Genomic DNA, 23,074 nt, shown 5'->3' with positions numbered 1-23,074 from the left:
TTTCTACTAAAACCTTCTAATTGCAGTGCAAAAATATAACTTCAGGTAAATTACTGTCACATTTTAGAAGTTTTCTCAGAAGTTACTTGTGGCTGTAATATTTGTGGTTTCAGATGTTATTTTCCTTTACTCCATTACTTTACTGAACTACTTACGTATCTTTTACTCTCTAGTGGTACACTTACATCTTCCTCCACTGCTAACACATAAATCATTTCTAATACTTGTGAGCAGTCAGTTCTTTATGTTATAGACTTCCACAACTACATTCCTATATTGCTTTGAATCTATATAGGAATCCTGCATTTCTGTAAAGTTCTGGCTCATGACAGACCTGGATTTAAAGTCTGGTGTGGGGATTTGAACTGCTGTAATAGAATGTCCTTGTTAGAAGTGTCTCTTAAAACATTTTTCTATTTTGTTGAACATTACTAAAGCTACATATTTATCCTGCATAGAAAACTCAGATATTAAAATTATTTTAACAAATAATTATTCCCTGTACTTTGGATTTCTTAAGAAATTTATTTGAGTTCTGATTCTGTATGTTGTAATATTTAAGAGTTTATTGGTGTTCATGATACAGTCTGGTGAGACAGCTTCTTGTGCTTTATCTTTCCAGAGCTTAATTCAGGATTAGAGGAAGAACAGTTATATTTCCTGAACATTATTACACTTCTGCAATTGCATATTACAAAAACTTGGGTTTAAATCTGGGGCAGTTATATTTGAAGAATGTATGGTAATAGTAGAATTCTGAGAACGTACAAACTGAAAGGAAAATCTTCATAAAGCTCAGTAAAGGAAGAAAGATCTAAGGCTGACTTTTCATTTCTGAGCCTCCTGTGCTTTTGCCAGCTATCTGTGAAAACTCTGGGGAACTCTAGACTGAGCCTTCTCTACTTGTAGTGAAATCGTCTTCCTGTTTTCTCATCTTTTTTCTTCCCTTTTTCATTTTAATAGGCTTTATATGACTCCAATGACAAATATGGTCATCTCCATGCATAGCATATTGATGAAGAAAAGGCAATGGCTAAAATCTTTTGTTTGGTGAAGCATTACACCTAAACATGTGTTGTATATCATACTTGATTTCTGGTGTCCAACCAACTTCTCCACAGTGAGAAGGAAAGAAGTCATTGTGCACTTGCAGATCAATTCTCAAATGTCTGTTGTAAGCTGGTACCAGAATTCTTAAAGCAGCCTGGTATCTCTTCTAAGATGAAATGTAAATTTACCTCTTGACACAAGGTCTTTATGCCATTTCAGTCAGATTTATCCCTTCAAACAGATGTTTAGTAGCTTCATAAGTGGCTTTTTTTTTTTTTTTGCTGCTTCCTGGACAGAGGGCTGATTTTTAACTGTGTTCTGATTTCCTAACAGAAAAAGAAGCAATTAATCCAAATATTGCCCTGTCAGAACTACTACAGAATTTCTGTGGGATTGGAATGTAATTAATCATATGAAGTTGCTCAACAAAATCCAGACATTTTTATATGTTGCTCATATCACCAGCAATTTTATGTACTTTCGGTTCATAAATGCAAGCTGCATTCAATCTGAAAATGTAATATTCAATAAAATCTTCCCTTATTTGAGTCAAAAATGTCCTCAACTATTTTTGGTCTATCTTTTACTGTCTTTGCTTCCAATTAAATGATCTGTGAATACTGGCAATTACACTTCCTTCCTTTGCCAAATCACTGAAGTATCAGTAAAGGGTCATCATTTAAACAGCTACAAATTAATCACAAAATCCAACCTTTAACACATCCATACAGTGATTTTAATGTGGAATGGCCCCCTTATGCCTCTTAGTTTTTCTTTTTGTGAATTGCAGCTGTATTGCATCACAGGACATTAAACATGTTTCAGCTCATGGGACTGAGTCAGTCATGTTTTTAGAAATTGAAAACAAATATTATAATAGGATAAATTATAATACAGAAGCAATAACATTTTCCTAGTAGGCTTGCCTATTTAATAGATTGCTTAGCTCTTCAGCCTGTAAACATAACAGTATCTATCACTAGCTGAAATGATAGGGTTTTTTTTTTTAATTCTAATTTTGACAGTAACACCAAAAGATGAAAACAAAACCAGCAAGAAAGTCAATAACAAGTGTAGAATTAATTTGTGAAATTATTCTCATTAGTCAAATTATCATCGTTAGCAGAAAGTAGAGAGGATTTGGGTTTTTTTATATTCAAGTGGCATGTTAGTGAGGATTCAAATTGCATGGCTTCCCAAGAGTGCATTGGTACCATATCTAGAAGTCCATATGATAGCAGTAGAGAAGGAGAAACATAGGGTAAAGATACGATAGTTTCTTGGTCTTCTATAGTAGACTATTGGACTTTGGAGTTAGAAGATACATGGGGACAAACAGGAAGGAAGTCAGAATATTCATAGAATTGGTTCCTTTTTTACCTGGAAATCAAAAAGGTAGACATCTGGTAGACAGAGAGCTCTTTTATAATTGGCAGAGTTGGAATGTCCTATACACCTTAAGGCAGTAAAATATCGTGCTGGATAAAATAATCTGGAGAGTAGTGTGTCAGGAGCCCAGTGGAGCCAAATGTCCCAGTAAATGTACTGTGACAACCCTTCCATCCTTATAACAAGAACATTGGTGCATAGTAATGTGTTTTGGTCTGGTGTCATGATCTTCACAACCTCTGCATAAACCTGTAAACCAGCAAATAGCTTCTCTGGTAAAGTATGCTAATAACATGCTAATAACTATTCCTCTTTGAGTTTGCTTATGGGAAGAGTAAAAATATACACGACAATACAAGACATGAAGAGATGAAAACTGCTCATTCCAGCTGAAAGTGCAAGTATTTAACTAGGTTGAAATTTTGCAGTTTTAGTCTGTAGGTGCCAGTGAACCTTCTGATGTTTGATCTGAAAAATGGCATGTCTGCTTATGAACATGATGATGGAGCATTAGTTCATTAATATATGATAGGAAAGAGAACCATATTCTAAATTACTGAGAACATCTGCACTCTCAAACCTTATTTCGCACGTGGCCAGCACTTACTAGACTGATAAAAAGTGAATGTTGAAGAGGCATCATTTAACGAATGGTTTAAAACTGTATACAAACCAATCTGGGCATCATTTAACGAATGGCTTAAAACTGTATACAAACCAATCTGGGCATCATTTAATGACTGGTTTAAAACTGTATACAAACCAATCTGACATACAAATGTGCTTCTTGTGGTGATTTCTTTGCAATCAGGAAAAAAGAAAAAGCAACAGTGACACAATTCATGAGTTTTTCTCCATGTTTATTACCAACATTAAGGTCACTAAGGTTTTCTGGAATGCAGAGCTTTTATTTTACAAAGTAAATGAACTCCTATTTAGCTAGGATAGCCACCATTTCATTTGTCTGTATATTTTCTTCCTCTAAAACTCCCATTGATCAGTATCATTGATTGCTAAGTTTTCTAAAGCTCAGAATATTGATTAATTATTGTCAGAGTGGCATCTAAGAAAGTTGAGATTGATGCATAAGGTCTGTTAGCAGAAGTCATCAACTGTTTGAAGGGGATCTGCTTCTGGGAAGAGTAACTGGTGGCAAAATACATGATAATATGTAAATATGGAATCTTAGAAAAAAATATTTTGTGTGAGACTCCAACATCTTTCTGCTCTGTACGTCTTTCTGTTTTGTTTGTAAGTAAATGCAGTTAGTTGTTAACAGGCAAAGATTCTTAAAAATAATGCAAGTAATAAAAGTTTACCCTTATTTATCAATTTCAGGCTAGACTTACGATATTTACTATCTCACAAAAATATAGGAAAAGTGAGAAGATCTTGGGTTTTATATAATTGTGGTCTAGAAGCTGGGTTGTAATTGCTTTTATTTCTTTCTCTTTTTAAAAAATTGCGGTTTGTGGTGTTCTTAAATATCCTTAACTCAGATAATGTGTATGTCTTGAGGGTTTAAAAACTTTTGCTTTCTATGCTACGTACTGCATTTCATGTCACTAACTGAACACAATTAAGCCTTCAGAAGGCCAGAAACTATCATTCATTATCACAGACATGATGTGGTCCCAGATATAAAAATTATATAAAAAAATTATATATTAAAACCCCATTGTTTTACACCTCTGTTTTATATAACTACATGTAAAATTCAGTCATACACATGGCTGCAAAAACAGACATCCATAGGAGGATTTGATTCAGTACAGTTGATGTCCAAACATCTCCTTAAAAGAATTCCTGCAGACTATTTGGAAATAGAGCTCCATTTGGCCCACAAGTTGCATATTCAAACCTTCAGTATATTTTCTGGTGTTCAGTATATTCTGTAGTTTTTTTTCCTTCCACATCATTCCGGTTCAGTTATGCCAGATGTGTGATAAAGCATCATGTATGACTAGTAGTACTCACATCAAGGTGAGAATTGTCCCTTTTTCTTCTCCTGATTGCATACATTGTTCTCAGAAGGTATTAATGGTAGCCCATGCATGTTACAGACACACCTTTAAGACAGGGAAGGAATGACTGAAAATCCATGAAAGTCTGGAACATTTTAGCAGCAGGTATCATAAAGTGAATTGCTGTTAAGTAAGTCTCCTGAGACAGGTTTGATTCTCTTTCAACCAAATGAATATTTCATGATCAAGGATTATTCCTCTTCCAAGCTCACAGTGGCTGATCCATGTCCCTCAAATCCCACCAAAGAGGGGAAAACAACTTTCTAGCTCAGAGATGTTCCGGACGAATCCCTTACTGTGCAGAGGGCTAAGAGTAGTAGTCTCTTTGGCCTTAGCAGGACTGACTTCAGCTCCTGCTTAAAACCAACATCTGACTTAACTCAGAACCTGTGAGGAAGCACTAACTTTGCCGCTGTCTGAAAAATATTTCTCACCCAGTCTAGACATTAATTCAATTACGTGATTTCGAGTTTTTTCTTTAAGGATATTTTAGTCCATTTACAATCTGTCCTTTGAAATAATGTGACAATTAAGCATCCTCATCCCGTTTCTGGCCATTCCAGAACTTTCCTACATTTTCCTAGAGATACAAGACAGACAGTGAAGTGGCCAGCTGTGGATGTCCCCACTCTGCAGCTAGCACAGCTAACTAGGCATGACTCTGCATTGCAGAGAGTAAAGGTGTGGCCTGGCTAAATGAAAGAGCAGAGGACAGAACAAATTGTGTCAGTAGGAGCACCATTGACAGACTTGGGAGAAGAATAGAAAGTTTACCTCCAAAGCATGATAGAAATTAAGACTCATTTTATGTAACATTGTTTGCTAGTAAATTTATTTCTGTAAACAGAATACCAACAACCACATTTAATGGGTTAGAAATCATGCTACAAATAAAGTTTGAACTCTTAGATTTATGATCTCCAGTAATTTCTATTTTTAAAAACATCTATTTATAGAACATGCTGCAATGTTTTTTATTTCTATTATTGTCAAGCCTGAAACTGCAAGATGCAAAGATCTCATATAAAAGCATTCCACATTCTCAATTGTTTGTAATGAGTGTTAAAGGAGTTCACTTATTTCAGGGCACCAACCTCTTTCATATAAGCTGATGTTCATATACAGAAAAATGTGCTGTTCAAATCAGTGTTACAAAACTTAGAAACTGGAATGCCATAAAAATAAGCACAATGCATGAACTAGTCCTTCATGTTTTCTCTTCTGTGTTCATTTCTTTTAGTGCTGGAGTCGGCAGGACTGGCTGTTTCATTGTGATAGATGCCATGTTAGAGAGAATAAAGCATGAAAAGACTGTGGATATTTATGGCCACGTAACTCTAATGAGAGCACAGAGAAATTACATGGTTCAAACTGAGGACCAATACATCTTTATCCACGATGCACTGCTGGAAGCAGTGACATGTGGAAATACCGAAGTGCCAGCCAGAAACCTGTATGCATATATACAGAAGCTGACACAGATAGAAACAGGCGAGAATGTCACAGGAATGGAACTGGAATTTAAGGTACTGGGATTTTATGTTGTGGGGAAACAAAAACAATCAGTGTAACACTTAATGCTGCTCTGTCCTCCACTAGTTTCCAGTAATCAAAAGATAAGACATCAACAGGCTAAAATTTTAAATTAAGGTGCTGATCCTTCATAAAATGTACAATTATATCCTCAGTTGGTGTCCAGATTAGAACTGTTCAGTGAGGGTGGTTTAACCCTGGTGCTCCTTTATTGTTTCGATAGCTTAAAATCTGTGGTTTTGTAATGGTTTAAAACTCTGTTTTCTCCATATGCATTAATATAGCAGACATTAAGTTGTTATGAGTTGTTAAAAGAAACTTTACAAATAGTTAAGTAATGCAGTAGAAAATGGAAAAGTAAGCATCTGAAATTAAAACTATTTTTTAATGGATCAGAGATCATCAAATCTGATAGTTATTTGTTTTCATTGTACTTGACCTTAATTGTTTTAATTTATTTTCAACAGCGTCTTGCTAGCTCTAAAGCTCACACTTCAAGATTCATCAGTGCCAATCTTCCATGTAATAAATTCAAAAATCGCCTTGTCAATATTATGCCATATGAGTCTACAAGGGTTTGCCTGCAGCCAATCCGAGGAGTAGAAGGCTCTGATTATATTAATGCCAGTTTCATCGATGGATACAGGTACTAATGTTGATGTGTTCTCATGTGGACTGTTGTAAAGTTTACAAAATTATTTATGTAATTATATTGAAAATATCAAAATTTAGTATTGAAACTTAGTATTATTATCTGTGCATGCCATATTTGAATTTTTTTTTAATATTAATAAAAGGATTAGTTTTTCACCCATGTGACACAGGAAAATTCTATAAATGACATAGAGTCTTAAATGCTTTATTTTCACCTACAATTAAACCATTGAAATCTTTCAGTATGTTTTACATGCTAAAAGCTACTGAGATTTTAAGCACATTCATGATATGGAACCTCTATTTCTTCACAACTATTCTGCTTAAAAAAATACAAAGAAACCACATACTCTCCTTGTCAAGGTGGTAACTTATGATCTTGGAAGACTGATTAACACTAGACCTAGCCACCAAAAGCACTTTATACATAAATAGTTGTGTAACCCGACAGCATCTGCATGACAACACAGAGTCATATGCCCTCAGGCATGAAGGAGAAGTGGAATTGTTTCTCTAAGGCAGTTTAGGTGTACCAGAGTATCCATATCCACAAAGATCATTCTCTGAGCCTCTGCTCATAATTGGAAACACGCTTCATGTCCACTGTCATCCACAAAAGGTGCTTCTGTTGACTGAAAGAAGCAAGAACAGCATGAACTGGTCATCATTTTATAAAGCTGCTGATCCAAAAGATTTGAACAGCTTGATGGTAGCTTCTACTAGTAGGATATTAAGTCCTGAAAATTCAGTACACTCCATCCTGAATTTTCTTCCTGCCTCACTTTTGCTGGAGGCATCAGACTGTTGAAAAGGAGTTAATAAAGATACTGCTTGATACTATAACTCCTAAACTTAATAGATTGTTAGACAGTTAATTCTATAAAATGAAGCAGCACAACTGTTTCTTAAGTGCTTTTTACAGCACACAAAATTGAGCTATTAGAGTTACATTAAAATTTAAATAATAATGATAAAGACATATATCATAATATTAACAGAGTAATTTCCCTCTCAAAGTTCTAAAAATAAAAAGCTATAGTTTGATTAAACAATAATAATATTAATAGTATATATTTTTTTCCCCTAGATAATGTTTACATATAAACAGAGAACATGTGTATGAATTAATTTTTTTATTTTAAACATTTTTCTTAATTTTTTTTTTTTTTTCCACATAGCCAAAAAAAAGCTTACATAGCTACACAAGGTCCTTTAGCAGAAACAACTGAAGACTTCTGGAGGATGCTCTGGGAGCACAATTCTACAATTGTGGTCATGCTCACTAAGCTACGAGAAATGGGCAGAGTAAGTACTGCTGTAATATTACTTTGCTAATACGTTTGTTACAATGTTTTCAAATTAAAATATTTCATTGTTTCAGGAATGTATAAAGATACAGCTGAATACATACAGCTGAACTGATACAGTTCTTTCTCCTTTTGAAATAGCGATAGCATTAATGATCAGCAGGTGTAAGGCTTTCCAACCTGTTGCAATAGACAAGCTAGACATAGGATTTTGCTGTGGGGCACACTGGGATTCAGCAGCTGAGTTTGTGTGTTAATATTCTGAAGAATATGCGCAGAGAGCATTGATTTCTGTCTACTGAATAACAAAGATTTCTTATTTGGAAACTTCACTTTTGAAGCAATTTACTATCTGGAAAGGATCACATCAAGATGAAGCTGGTATGTGATAAGTAAAAACTGAGTGAGGCCATGTATATAGGGGGTAGAGATGATTCAGGGCATGGCTAGTGGTTTCAGAAAGAGGGTCTTGACTGGACCAGGGGGACTTGCTTCTACAGAAAAGAAGAAAGAAAACTGAAAGTGGCCTTAAGATTTGAATTCCATTCTGTGTTGAAAATCAGGCAAGGCATAACTCTTGTCACTGGTAAATAATGAGACTGAGCAGAAGTATAGATGACGTCAGATGTACAGCTATCAGAGAGAACCCATTTGCAATCAAGATAATTTTTTATTTTAGTTATGGAACTTCATGTTCACAGCGAGACAGTTCATATCACTTCATTGTCACTTTCCATAAGTATAACACTTATCTGAGTGAAAAAGATTTTCTAACAGTTTATGGTAGTGGTCTCAAGTAACAGGAAATGTATTTTGTTTTGTTGCTTTTTAGGAAAAATGCCACCAGTACTGGCCTGCAGAACGCTCAGCCAGATATCAGTATTTTGTTGTAGATCCAATGGCAGAATACAACATGCCACAGTATATTCTGAGGGAATTCAAGGTTACAGATGCAAGGGTGAGTTAACATAGCATTACAGTAGTTCACAGTGTAAGTTTAAAAGAAAACATCAATTTCTTTCTTTTCCACTCTCCCTTCTTTTTTATTTTTAATTATTATGAAAAAAACCTAGGGTTGTACCTTCTACAAGGAATAAACAGCAAACAGACGAAGTTGTTATTAAATGAAAGGGATCTTTGTGTAAGAACAACTGACTTCATTCAGATCTGACATCTGGGCAGTACAACTTTGTAAAGTTCTGAATAACTATTTGTGCCAAAATACATTAGATCATTTGAGGACCATTTTCCATATTTCTCTCATTTCCCCTTTGATCATATTTTGGGGCAATTTTTGTCACTTACAGCTCTAAATACATTGTTTAGCACCATCGTCTAGGCTGAGTGAGTATGAAGGTTAATACACTGAGATGTAAAAACTGCAGACCAAATAGCATTCATAAGAAAAGCTTGACAAGCTTTGCACATTATAATTTGATTTTTGGCATAGCATATTTTCAGCACTTTTGTATATCTGCAGAGAAGATGCATGCAGCTGTGACCCTATCATCCTCATTTTCATACTGCATTTCTTATCTAAATTCCTGAGTCCAAAACTGAGCACTGATAAAAGATTAAATGTACATAAACTTTAAATATATATTTGGCATTTCTCAGACTTTTGATTTCTAGGACTTTAGTCTGCATGGCAGGAAAAATTACTGGGAGCCTCCATTTCTGTAATCACTGTAGAATATTATTTGTTCAAGCAAAATAACAGGATGTACTGTCCAGGAATAACATGAGTGATTACTCAGAATTGCCAGTCAGCATCCGAAATATTAGACTTTCTCACAGTTAGTTAATCTGCTGCTTTTAATGTTAGCTTCAGGTAAAATTAGGTACTAACAACAATTAACTAGAGAGTATTTTTATTAACCAAGTCAGCATATGAACATTTTCATTTGGCAAATGAGTCTTAGGTGGGTGTTTTTGAAAAGAATCTGTAGACACACTGGATCTGATTTTCGTTCTATTTGAAGTCTGATAAGGATCACATGACTCATAGCTTCTTTTACCTATTCGAGCTTAATAAAAGTGGATAAAAACAGGGTCCTAACATAAGTCTTTAACCACACTTGTAAGCATACGCAGTGAAAGCCAATTTCACTGCAACTGTGCTGATAGTTTACATAGATCATCTATTAAAAATCTGTTCCTTCTCAAGCTGGAATTATGTGACATACTTTACCAAGCTCAGATCACAAAATAACAATGATAACAAAAAGCCACAGATGTAGGTGAAATGTCTTCAAAGAGTATATATTTCAAAATATTTCTTTCAGGAGTTTATAATGAATTGAGATATTTATGAAAGTCTGTGCTCTCATAAACACTTTTATGAAAAGTACATACTTTTCTTACTTATAGCTAGCAAACCAGTAAACAGTCTGAAAGGGTCAAATAACTTAATTTGCCAGAAATATTTTTATTGGGCCTGTTATTAATATACTTCTTTCAAAATGTGCAAAACGTGCATGCACCTTGACAGTTCTGTTGTTGCATTTTACTATCATATATCATTGCTTCTCAAATTTTAAAAATCTTTTTGCCTTGATGTCCAGATTTTGTTAAACAACACACTGGCAAGCTCAAAGGGACATCTTTAATTTTCTAGGTGTGCTCGGAAACTATAGCTGCTTCCAAATTTACTGGAAGTGGTGGGGACTACTTACCAAAAAGTACATTATAGTTTTCCTGTAGTTAGGCTTTCATGGCTGTCACACCCAGGAATTGAGATCATCTAACTGATTTGTTGTATTCAAAGAAGAATAAATGCTGCAGGGGTTGTCACCAGCCTCTCTCCCTCTTATGGAGATAAGATCATTCCTTAGTATTAGAATAGAGTCCGTGCTCTGGCAGAGCCACACTGGCCAATTATTCCCCAGGAACAAGTAAAGAAAGTGTCTGGTGTGGAACTTCCTGTTAATTCTGAACATGAGCTGTGAATTGTAAGGTGAAATTGACCTCTGCAGATGTGTCAATCTACTGCTTCTGACTGCTTTATGCTCACTTTCACTGTAAACTCCAGAGGTCACTATGCTGAGGCAGTCTCATTTAAGGTTAAACTATTAGTGGTGGCTGTAAGAGGGTATTGTAAATTCTACAGCCTCATCAAAAGACAATTGAATATCCCCTATGAGTAACAAGAAGAAAAGCAAACAGTCAGCCAATCAAAAAGATAATAAATTAAAAGCCCTCTGCTCCATATAGGGAACTGAAAATTTGTATTTTGATAACTAACTGTGCAAACTGTCACAATATTTGAAAGTAAAGATTTTAATAAAATTTGACATTTGTATGTGGACTGCTATTGGCAAGCATCTCATTAGAAGAAAGCAGCACTGTTTATAATGTCAGTAGCAGAGGGAACTGTGAAAGTAATTGCAGAACAGTTCCCAATATGCTTTAATGCTAGCCTAACACCAGATTAACTAACTTAACTTCTGTGCTCATTAAATAGCCTTAATAACAGAAGTTATTGCCATTAAAACTGCGTCAGTTTTCACAGACTTGCACTGGATTATTGAGTTATTACAGTCATGAAATACACCAATTTAGGTGATTTAGACATGCTTGAAAAACAAATATTTACTATCAAAGCTATTTTGCACATAGATCTTTATGGTCTTTCAATGATAGCCTAAACTTTAATAAAGCACCATCTTTCTTATATTTTCCACACCTAAAAAAGTCACTGTTATTCTAGCACAATTCCTACCTGGGTCAGAAAGTGCTAAAGAGCTTCCATCTCCCTAACCAATATGTTGCAAGTGAGTGAGGAAAGCTTTTCTGTTTTTACTCTAGAAGAATGGGAGGTTATTTTGGTGGGAATCAACCTTTTGTTTTGTCTTCTTCATTAATTAATGTTATATGCCTAAGGCTATCTGAAGGATGAAATTTCATCATTTCTTCAATGGGGAAAATGGCATCACAGAGATCATTATGAAAGAATTCTGCATTGAAAAAAAGCCATTTTGATAGGAAGTATTTAGGTCTTTTTATTGATATCCACAAGAAATAAAATTGGGTGTTTTCAAACAGATTTTTGTTGTATTTCTGGGGTTTTTTTTCCAAGTAGGCAGAAACATTCCAGAGAAATAGACTACTAAATGGTGGTCTAGTGGGAATATAAAAGTAGTAAGTTAAAGAAATATATGCATGTCCTCTCATGAAGCAGTGGCTGGTATACACACTCATTTTCTGTTTTCCTTACTCATCTGAGACATAGAAGACAGAAACCCACAGTACCAGAGCAGACATAAAAGCAAAATATTGTTTTTTCCTTTGGTTATTTTTAAAATCACATCTATTAATTTCAAAGGTCTGTAATAGCTGAGTGCTTGTGGTGGAGGGAAAAAAAAATAATGATTGTTCTTGCCTCCAGCATAACTTGTTGCTTTCTTGGGGGGATCTATAATCATTTCACTCTTTCATGAGTTTCACTTAGTAGAAGACAATTTTAAAGGGATGGATGCTTAGAAAACAACATGTCCAGAGACACTAGTTCCCATCAGTAGCTCATGTGCCCATGCTTTTGGGCCCGTCTTTTAAACATTTCAGCTGTGCAGAGTCACAGCATCAAAGTCATCAAGATCAATGTTTGAAAATTCAAAACAAATTTACTTCATCCATTTGTATTGTGTTTTATCTGTCCTGACCGCTTGCACACTAGAAAGGCATAAAGCAGAATTCAGCTTTTCGTACTTCCAACTGTTTCATTATAAAAATAAACATGCAGCAGTATCCTGTAGTTTTAAACAATCCTGTTCATATTTCTAACTAGAGGTAATTACCAGCTTCAGCCAACTTTCTGAGAGAAGCTCTTGTTCTCGGTTTTTGACAGAGTCGAAGCTGTTATTGAATGAAATTATGATGATTGAAAGGAATTTTATATTTTGCTAAACAACTTGCTTATCTTGACCCATTTTCTTTGAGGCAAATGTTCACCTTATAGAAGGCACTGACTTTGCCTCAGCTTTTTTATAGCAAGATCAATTGTTCTCCAAGTACCCAGCCCCCTTAGCTGGAAGACAGGGACAGGGACCAGAGTGAAGTCCCCAGAGTCCAAGGGGAAGTAATTAGCGACGTGATACACCACTTACACACCTGGAAGTCTAAGGGGCTGGGCAGGCTCCATCATTTGTCAGAAGTCCTAGCTAACCAGGGAGGTCCCAATGCACTGGAGGTTAGCCAATTGATGCCCATCTACAAGAAGGGCCAGAAGGAAGATCTAGGGAATAATAAGCCTTTCGGTCTGACCTCAGTGCTGGGGAACATTATGGAGAAGACCATCTTGAATGCCATCGTGCAGCACGTAGAAGACAACCAGTCAGCATAGATTTATGAAAGGTAGGTCCTGCTTGACTAATCTGATCTCATTCTATAATAGGTAGGGGCTTAGTGGGTGAGAGAAAGACTGTGGATGTTGTTCACCTGGACTCTAGTAAGGACTTTGACACCATTTGCCACATTCTTCTGGAGAAGCTCTCTGCTTATGCTTTGGATAGGAATAATCTTCGCTGGGTAAAAAGTTGGTTGGGTGGACAAGCCCAAAGAATTGTGGTGAATTGAGTTAAATCCAGTTGGTGGCTGGTCACAAGTGTTGTTCCCCAGGGCTCAGTACTAGGGCCAGTTCTGTTTTATACCTTTTTCAATTACCTGGATGAGGGGATTGAGTGCACCCTCAGTAAGTTTGAAGATGACACCAAGTTGGGTGGGAGTGTTGATGCGGCCATCAAATTGGACAGGAGTGTTGATCTGCTGGAGAGTAGGAAGGCTCTGCAGAGGGATCTAGACAGGCTGGATCGATGGGCCAAGGCTAATTATGAGAGGTTCAACAAGACCAAGTACCAGGTCCTGCACTGGGGTCACAACAACCCTGTGCAGAGCTACAGGCTTGGGGACAAGCATCTGGAAAGCTGCTCAGGGGAAAAGAAACAGGGGTAGTTGGTTGACATCTGGCTGAATATGAGCCAGCAGTGTGCCCATGAGACCAGGAAGGCCAATGGCATCCTGGCCTGCATTAGGAACACTGGCCAGCAGGACTATGGAAGTGATGCCCCTTTGTATTCAGCACTTGTGAGGCTGCACTCAAATACACTGTTCAGTTTTGGGCCCCTCACAACAAGAAAGACATTGGGGTGCTGGAACATGTCCAGAGAAGGGCAATGAAGCTGGTGAAGGGTCTGGAGCACAAGTCCTGTGAGGAGCGGCTGAGGGATCTGGGCTTGTTTAGCCCGCAGAAAATGAGGCTTGGGGGAGACCTTATTGCTCGCTACAACCACCTGAAAGCAGGGGGCAGAGAGGTGGGTGTTGGTCTCTTCATCCAAGTGACAAGTGACAGGACAAGAGGAAATGGCTGCAAGTTGCACCAGGGGAGATTTAACACAGGGCAGTGTTAGGTTTAACGGCTGGCTTGATGATCTTAAAGTCTTTTCCTACCTAAACAATTCTGTGATTCTATTGAAGATATCATCTGCAAAGATGGCAATGACTGAATGAATCTAATCAGTGAAGATATTACTGCCATGCAGTAGATAAGCATTTTTAGGAAATGGAGCCAGATTGGATGGCATTAGTGTACCTGTTCTGTATCTATAGAATTTGTAGTCCGCAAGATTCCAAACATAACTTAGAAAAAAAAATCATATAACCTAGTGATATTGTTCTGTCTTTAGCCTCAAACATGCTTTTTACACAGACAGAATGTCAGACAGCTCTCCTATCCAGTGCAAAAGGGAGTCTATGCAATGTTGTAAATGAAACTGCACTTCTGGTCCAATGTGTCCAAAAGCAGCAGCCTGTACTGCGATTGCAAAAGTCTTCATAAACATGATCTCAGCTGTTCCCCACTTCCTCTCCATGTCTTGTTTTCTGATTGTCTTTCTGGTTGTTGGCTGACTGACTTCCAGATACTGGAATATACTTTGGGATACATTATTTGTGTCTTTTGTTAAAGGATGGCCAGTCACGAACAGTGAGGCAGTTCCAGTTCACTGACTGGCCAGAACAAGGAGTGCCAAAGTCTGGAGAAGGATTTATTGACTTCATAGGCCAAGTGCATAAAACAAAAGAGCAGTTTGGTCAGGATGGACCAATTTCTGTTCACTGCAGGTAAGTAAACAAAGCCTGAAAACAACTCATATGCAGATTTGGTTTTTTCTGAAGTTGATTGCTGATTGCAGCAAAGCTGTATACATAAGTGGAATATCATAGGTGAACTATAAGAAAATATAATCGAATTATCTTAATGGTCTTCTCCAATCTAAATGATTCTATGATTCAAATAGAAGATCTAAAAAGGAACTCATAGGAAAGGAATCCTTTATGAAATGAGAACTGTTCTGTGATATCTCATTTACAAAGAAATTATTATTCTGAAATACGTAGAAGGGCATGAGTTCTTCTTCACTTAAAAATTTCTCTAATGCATGGTGAAAACACACAGAACCTGTAGGAAGAAACTTATCACATACCTGCTATTTTTTTTTTCCACTGGTAATTAAAAGTGAGTCAGTTACATTCGTTGGAATTATTAACTGTAAAGGAGCTATTACACTACAGTACCATGTTAGTAGCAATGAAGATGAGACAAATAAAAATGTTCTGTATCTCAAGAAAGGAATGAAATAAAAACCAGTGTTTAGAAAATTTGCCTGTCAAAACATCATTGAGGTTTAGATTGGTGAATTCTAACTTCAGAACGTAATGCCCATATTTTGATATGATGACTTCCATCAATTCCTTTACAATTGATATGCAGATTAAAGCAGCTTGCAGGATGTGCAAGAGTAATCCAGGGTGGGCTTTTTTAATATTCTTGTATTTTTTATTTAATTTTTCTACAGTATTCTAAAGTCTGTAGCAGATGGCCCAAAATAATATCTTTATCTTTTATCTCTTATTTAATAAATTGTTTTCTATAAATTCCATTAGGATTTTAGATATGATTTTTGCAACATTAAATTATTTTTTGGTGGATTAAATATTATTTATATAACAGAAATGCAAAAATACTGATACGGATTCCATGTCCTTCCTGCAAGCCAACTGATGTCCCAATACTTAGTTAAAGACAAAAAGAACAATTTTACTAGAGCATATGAATGTACAGAGGAAGAGATATTCTTGTAATTCCAAAGCCAGAAGCAACCAGAAGTTACTAAAACGACAGTGTGTTTTAACAGAGTGCCTTATGCTCCCCTAATCTGAAGGACTCAAAAAATAAATGTACTGGTCTACTTGAATATTACCTGTTTTGTGTGCCTAAAAATTTTTATGACCTGCTAAGGAGACCAGCACTGCAAAGCAGTGTTTGGGATTCATTTGGCAAGGAAAAATGAAGGACAACCGTGATAAGAACAAGCCTTATTCTTCCTGACATTAATGAGTTTTGAGAGCAGAGGAGTAATAAGCAATATTTATGCCTTTATGCAGACATACATAAGATAGCAAAGTGATTGTACTCTTCTAAGTTCTTTGTACCATGCAAACTTGTCCACTTGTGACTGAAATGAAATACTGCTTGCAGTAGGCTAGGCAGCCCTTCCAAATGGGTGTGATCTTTCATGCTGAAATTATGGAGATTTCTACCATTAACTTTGGTAGAAACAAAGTCAAATCCGATATAGTTCATCATGGTTTGGTCTTTAAATGTCTTAATGTCATTGCAATGACAATTTAGAGATGGGTAATGCTAATAATTATTCTCAGTGTTAGTCAAATGACATAAATAGGAAATGTCCGTAGCAAAATATGTTTGTTTCTTTCAGGAAGCACAAGATTCTGGATACCTGCAATTTTCTAATCTTTATGGAATTGTTGTAATAATGCCTCCAGTCTGTACCATGTTGTGTTTTTAAGGATGTCTCTTGTACAGAGAAATTCTTCAAATTATAAACTTCCCCCTTGTGCCACTTCCCTGTGATTTCCTTCTAACTCTACACATTTTTCACAAGTTTGCTTTCTATGTTACACAGTAAATCCCTGCCACCCACATTTTTCTTTCTCTGGCATTTTTACAAATAGATTGGTGTGTATTACAATTTAAAAATGTGTAAATTCATCAGGCAGTTAATTAAAAAAATAGTTAAAAGAGCCAAGGGCAATTTGCCTTGAAACAAAATTTTCACTTCAACCAATTTTAGATATTTATAATCTTCTTATTACACATTTTAGTTGGAGAGTAAGGAAGACCACCCTTTCCCAGCATGCATTCAAGAGGTATCTTTAACAACAAACTCTCAGTACTTCCTATGAGGCTCGTTAAAGCCTCCTAACTTTGGTTTTGAACTGCTTAAACCTTGGTGAATCACAGTACATCATGAATTAGTGCCTTCACCGTTTACTAAATTCAGGTTTCTCTAAAATATTTGTCACATTGCTTCATTAGCTGTCTTGGAAGGACTCAGTTTGGTGTTTGGCTTGCACTGAAAGAAATCAGCTCATCATTAAAATGCAACTAGGACCGATGTTGACTTCCATCCCTGTTTAGAAATCCTAAGCCTCTTCTACTAGGAATTGATACAATCCTAAAATATGCTTTCCACTTTCAGGGGAGCAGGGTCAGTTTCCTACAGACTTTACCAAGACACTAAATTTTAGTTAGGATTTGCAAGCATTGAGATTTTTCCCTATCAGTCTGTCTTCCTCTTTAAGTAGCTTATCCAGACACCTTTTCATTTCTTAAGAACCAAAGACAACAGATTAATTCCCTGCTTCTGCTGAATTAGAGAGCTCTGGGTAGTTTCTTGAAAGTAATAAAAATGTGACTAATTTGTGAGGCTAGAAGTCTTCACAAATATTTACAAAATCATACCTTTTTTTTGTTGGATAGCTTTCAGTGGTTTAGCAGGAACGGGAACAAGAAGAATGGAAAGTGGTAATCTGCCTTCACTCTGCTGGTTCCTTTCTGGGCTGGTTGGTTTAGATCACACTGTTATCAGCACTATAACGTCCAAGGAGGTTCCAACGCTCTTTTCCAGGATTTTTTCAGCATGTTTCTTAAACATTAGCTTTCTAATTCACCTCATCAGGGAAAAGAGACCTTACGATCCAGTTGCTCTAGATGTCCAGGTTACATACAGGTAAACCACCACTGAGAGTACGGTATTTTGTCAAGTAGTGTCTCAGTGGTCCCTTGGCTCCAAAGACACAGGTTATGCCAGATTGCTAAATCCATTCACATAAGTTTAATAGCCATAGAAGTGCATTAATCTAAACCAAACACTAAAATGCTATCATGGACATTTGATTTCCGCAGTAGTTTCATGTCTCTGTCATAGTCCGTATCAATGTACAGAGTTCTTTAGCCTTTCCCTGCTGTTCATGTTCATGTTCTTCCGGTCTCCTGTCTGGTGAATAGCTCTCAAGTCTCCAACTTCCCGAGTCTATCTGACTGGACAAAACCTTGTGAAATTGTTAGCATCAACAGTGGGGTGCATAATTTCCACACATACAAGTTAAGACTTGGAAAATACTTTTTTTCTCTGTAGCTGCCTGTCTCATTGTCCAACAGTCATCCTCATGAATAAGTGGATGGTTTAATTTTAATATCTGACAACTACTTACTCTATTGATTACAGGAATGTGTATTAATTCTTGAGGGTTTTAGCTAATAACAAAAACCCAAGACAGAACAGAGAGCAAACAAGTAATATATTCAAAGAAGACATTTCACACTAATATAGACAGACATGGTGTATGTATGTCAGTATTGGAAAGCTACAGATCTAGACTGACAGACCTGAATAAAAGCTGTGTCTTAAGATTTCTGTGTATTCATTATTTAAATTATAGTGAGTATGAACAATTTCAATATTAATTGAAAATCCACTGACTGTCTCTAATTTAAAGTATAAGGTAAACTAACACACTGAATATGTGCCAAACAGGTCATATACATGAAGGAGCTTAAGTAAAGAAGCATTATAATACATTTTAACATCTTTTTCTCTTGTCATTTCCAGCATAGGTCTTTGGCAACAAATGATCTCATTTTCCTTCACCATGCATTTATTACAGTGTGTCTGGATGTACAAACCAAGTCACTTTGCAGTGAAGACTGGAGATTCAGGATGTACTTAGTAGCATGTGAAGTTTGCTTGAGCACAGTTGTTCTTCTGAAAGCAATTTGGTAGTTTGCTGTGTAATCTTTCTTAGTGAGCCTTTCTCCATATAGAAATCTGGACACATATGGTGTGTTGTAGTCACAGATAAATATGTCAGCCAATTCTTTCAACATTAACTGTCAATTAATATTCCTGTTTTCTTTTTTTTTTTTTTTCTTTTATTGTAACAGTGCGGGAGTTGGAAGGACTGGAGTATTCATAACACTGAGCATTGTGTTAGAAAGAATGAGATATGAAGGTGTTGTAGATATCTTCCAGACTGTCAAAATGTTAAGGACGCAGCGGCCAGCCATGGTACAGACAGAGGTGAGAAAACAGGATTCATACAGTGATGATGGAAAAGAAGTATTTCCTCAGCCAAAAAATGCACAGATAGAGACTGCATAAAATGTACTTACATTTATATCTTAAGTCATATAGTGACTATATGACTACTGTGTAAAATCAGCCATAAAGGTACTGCAAGGAGTATTTCCTGTTACAGCAATAGATACTGCAGGCTGGGGAAGAAAAAAGTAATTTCAATAGTAGATTCTAAATTATTATTGTTGCGGAAAACCATTTTCCAAGTAGTCTTACCCATTTTTGTTTGAACATTTGTTTCCTGGCAGAAAAATGTCATAATAAAGAAGGAGAGAAATTATTTCTGCAGGAGGATACGCTAATTTTTTTATTCCGGGAGCAAAGTGTTGTTCATGGCTTCAGACTGACACTGTATTATTTTCATGGTTTTCTTGACTTTGTGTCACCAAGCAAGTGGCTGGTTGGCCTGAAAATCATAATGGTAAATTCAGTGTTCAGGAAAAGCACAGTGTAAATAATTTCTGTGCTAGCAAGAGAGCCACAGAGAAATAAGGAAAAGGATGAGCATTAGCAACTGATTTCCTGGACCTGGATGCTTGGAACTGTGTCATGTCATAAAGAATACTTAAACATTTTCAGTTGTGCTTAATTTCTACTTAAATTCCTGAACAGAAGACTTTAACCAATCCAAAGCCAATAGGGTAGGAGAACCAAGCAAAAGGGACAGAGAAAGGAAACATTTATTTAGTATAATTTGATTTATTTAGTATAATTTGATTGACACTGGCCTTTAAATTACAGTCTGTGAAATTTAAAATGGTTCCCCAGAGTTTACCATTTTCCACAAGAAAATTAAACTTGTTCAATAAAAACTAGATAGTCTTATTTTTAAGAAGACAGCTTTATAAAAACTTATAAGAAAAATGAAGATACTTATTTTTAATCTTGTCCGTTAGCCAAGTAAATCACTGTGACCAAACTGAAGAGTTAATTCCATATCTTTTCCATTACCATCATTCTTCTGGATAAGCAAAATGAAAAATTACTGCTTTCTGTCATTTTGGTTCCAAGAAATAACCACAGTATACAGAAAACCTATGCTGCTTTGGAGCCTACCTGACAAATGCAGAGTTCATCTATGCAATATATTCTCCCTCCTCCTACTTTGACTTGTCTCTGTATGTTACCCTTCATCCCCCCTGCTGAAAGTGGAAGTGTTGCATACTCACTTCTTTCAGGATTCTGTGAAAAACAAATCTCTCGTTCAGTACTATAAGCTGCCAGGAAATCTAATCTTTATTCAACAAAGCACTTGAACTCCATGTGGACCACACATACACTTAAAATTTATGCACGTGTCTAATGCATTCTCCCGCCGTTCCAAGAGGAAACAGGAAAGAACTATTAGTTTTCACGCCACTACACTGAAGCAAATATCTGATGAGTTCCCTGGTCTCCAAAAGAATTTTAATTGTGATCTTAACAAGTATAACCCATGTGGGGTTACCACATAGCACTACCAGATAAATACACAGACCTTCTTGATATACTGGGTGGTTTTCAGAAGCAATATTTTTTTTCCCTTTTTTAACATTTAAACCCTGCGTGGCAGTTGCAAATGAGTGCACAGACGTACCATTTTAGTATACGTTTGCAATATTACATAATTGGGAAAAAGGAATGGTGTGTGGGGGTAAGAATAATGTGAATGCCAAATTTTGGAATCACCAGAGGTATAAGCAAATCCCTCACCACACTAAACTTTCCTCTGCTTCCAGATGTAGGTTGAAAAGCAATCTGTTTCATATTAATAGAGTGCTTTAGCTGCGTATTTCTCTTTTAGGCCCTTTTCTTGCCACAGGCTAAGATATCTTACACTTCTTCAAAGCCTGTGTTACTGAAAGGTTGGGATTCCCTTTGGTTACTTAACATGACTTTTAACCTGGTGTTTTTCCATGCAACATTCTATATGAAGTCTCTGATGGGTTTTAGCAGTATTTGTTGTGGATATAATTAGGTATTTTGCTACTTTAAATACATGGGAAAAAACATGTAAAAAAACATCTTAGCATGTTCCCATAAGAAGAAAGCTTTATGCTGGTGTTATATTAATCCAGAATAACAAATGGTCATTAGGTGGGTATATAGTTTCTTCACAAAAAGAAGCTGTATTCTGTGGAAAATGTTATTGCATTGAATGTCTATCTTCATCTGTTGTATCTCAGACTGGTTTTCTGTTAAAGTCAGCAAGAGAATATTGCTGACCCGCAGATGCCTCTGCAGTATATTTGTCTGTAGCCACAATGTATTCACTCTCAGTGGAAAGAAAATAGAAACCAACCAACAAGCTGTCTTTTTGATGCTGTTCTTTTCTATCTTTCCAGGATCAATATCAGTTCTGCTATCGAGCCGCACTGGAATATCTGGGCAGCTTTGATCACTATGCAACATAAAGACCCATCATGGATTTTTATTGCAGGCCCTTTAAGATCCAGAGAGCCGCTTCTGAGCCATATGATGTGCTTTGGAAGTACTTCTTAACTCTTAGCTAAGGAGCGATTATTGGGGATATATAAAATAAAACAAACAAACAAACAAAACTAATGGGGATATTTAAAAAAAACAACGAAAAAGACCCTATTCCATGTGGACCAAGAATTCACAGTTTAATAACCTAACCATAATAAAAGAATCCTGACCACTGAGGCGTCTGAAGGATCTCATTTACAGATACCTCAAGGGTTCGACACTGATTGAAGTTAAAGGGAAGAGGAAAATAATCAGAAAGAATGATCAACTTGTTCAGGATTGCATGCTGTTGCAAAGAGGAATTTTGAGCGAACTGCAGTTCACTGCAAGATTTTTGTTAAAAGGTTGGGTCCTGACTTCTCAAACAAAGCGGACTCTTTACTTCAACATTACCCCTTCCCGATATACTACTTATCATAACACTTTAGGGAAAATGTGGGAATGTTTAAAAAGAAAGTCCTTGATTTAGTTTTTTAGTATTGTAAAGATACTGCTGACCTGTGCTTCATTTTTAACTGTGTAAACTTTTTCTTTTTTTAACAGGAGTTTATCATTCAATGAAGTGAATTAAAGAAAAGGTTGCATAACTGTTAATCTTTTTGTTTAAAAAATGTAGATTTTTTTTAAGCTGTAGAACTGTTATCTGTAATATTGTGCTGTAGAAATGTTAAATAATCTGAAAATTTGCACATTTTTGTGCAGTCCTATATTTATCTACAGTACCACAGTCTTGTTAGATATTACTTTTACAGTTTTGTTGGTTTTATTTTTCTTTAAGAAAATATTCATTGTAATGAGCTAAATCAAAATGGGCTTTTTGGTTTCTTTTGGAATCAACAGGGAGGCGCAAAGTATAAAGATGCTGCTAACACACACACACACACACATACATGCACACATCACCACACCCTCTCTTTCTATAAATGTAAGTATATGTATGTATTACTGTCTACCCTTGTCTAACTCTCTGTATTACAGAGATACAGATAGGTAGAAATTCACACACATACACTTAAACATATCGATTCTTCCAAATCTGGATTTATCAAAGCATTGGGAAAGTTTTTCAGCATACTACAGTACTACAGTAAATAGTAGTTTAATATAAATAAAACTACTAATAATAAATTATAAATATTAATTATTATAAATT

The 23,074-nt window shown here is 36.0% G+C and overlaps 1 protein-coding gene across 1 annotated transcript in view; it reads left to right on the top strand.

Moving 5' to 3' along the window:
• LOC104505551 (receptor-type tyrosine-protein phosphatase delta-like) overlaps positions 1-21,975 on the top strand; it is a gene marked incomplete at its 5' end in the record, with an annotated part of 35,248 nt that extends 13,273 nt beyond the window's left edge. The window contains 7 exons of the mRNA XM_010158377.1: positions 5,704-5,989; positions 6,464-6,642; positions 7,829-7,955; positions 8,790-8,915; positions 14,919-15,073; positions 19,260-19,395; positions 21,777-21,975. Coding sequence (XP_010156679.1) covers positions 5,704-5,989; positions 6,464-6,642; positions 7,829-7,955; positions 8,790-8,915; positions 14,919-15,073; positions 19,260-19,395; positions 21,777-21,845 — 1,078 coding nt within the window. The remainder of the gene's footprint in view (positions 1-5,703; positions 5,990-6,463; positions 6,643-7,828; positions 7,956-8,789; positions 8,916-14,918; positions 15,074-19,259; positions 19,396-21,776) is intronic.
• Between the last annotated feature and the right edge of the window lie 1,099 nt (positions 21,976-23,074).

The sequence above is a fragment of the Eurypyga helias genome, unplaced genomic scaffold, assembly GCF_000690775.1.
Source record: "Eurypyga helias isolate BGI_N326 unplaced genomic scaffold, ASM69077v1 scaffold15119, whole genome shotgun sequence".
Taxonomy (NCBI): domain Eukaryota; kingdom Metazoa; phylum Chordata; class Aves; order Eurypygiformes; family Eurypygidae; genus Eurypyga; species Eurypyga helias.
This window is presented reverse-complemented; position numbering and strand designations above follow the sequence as displayed.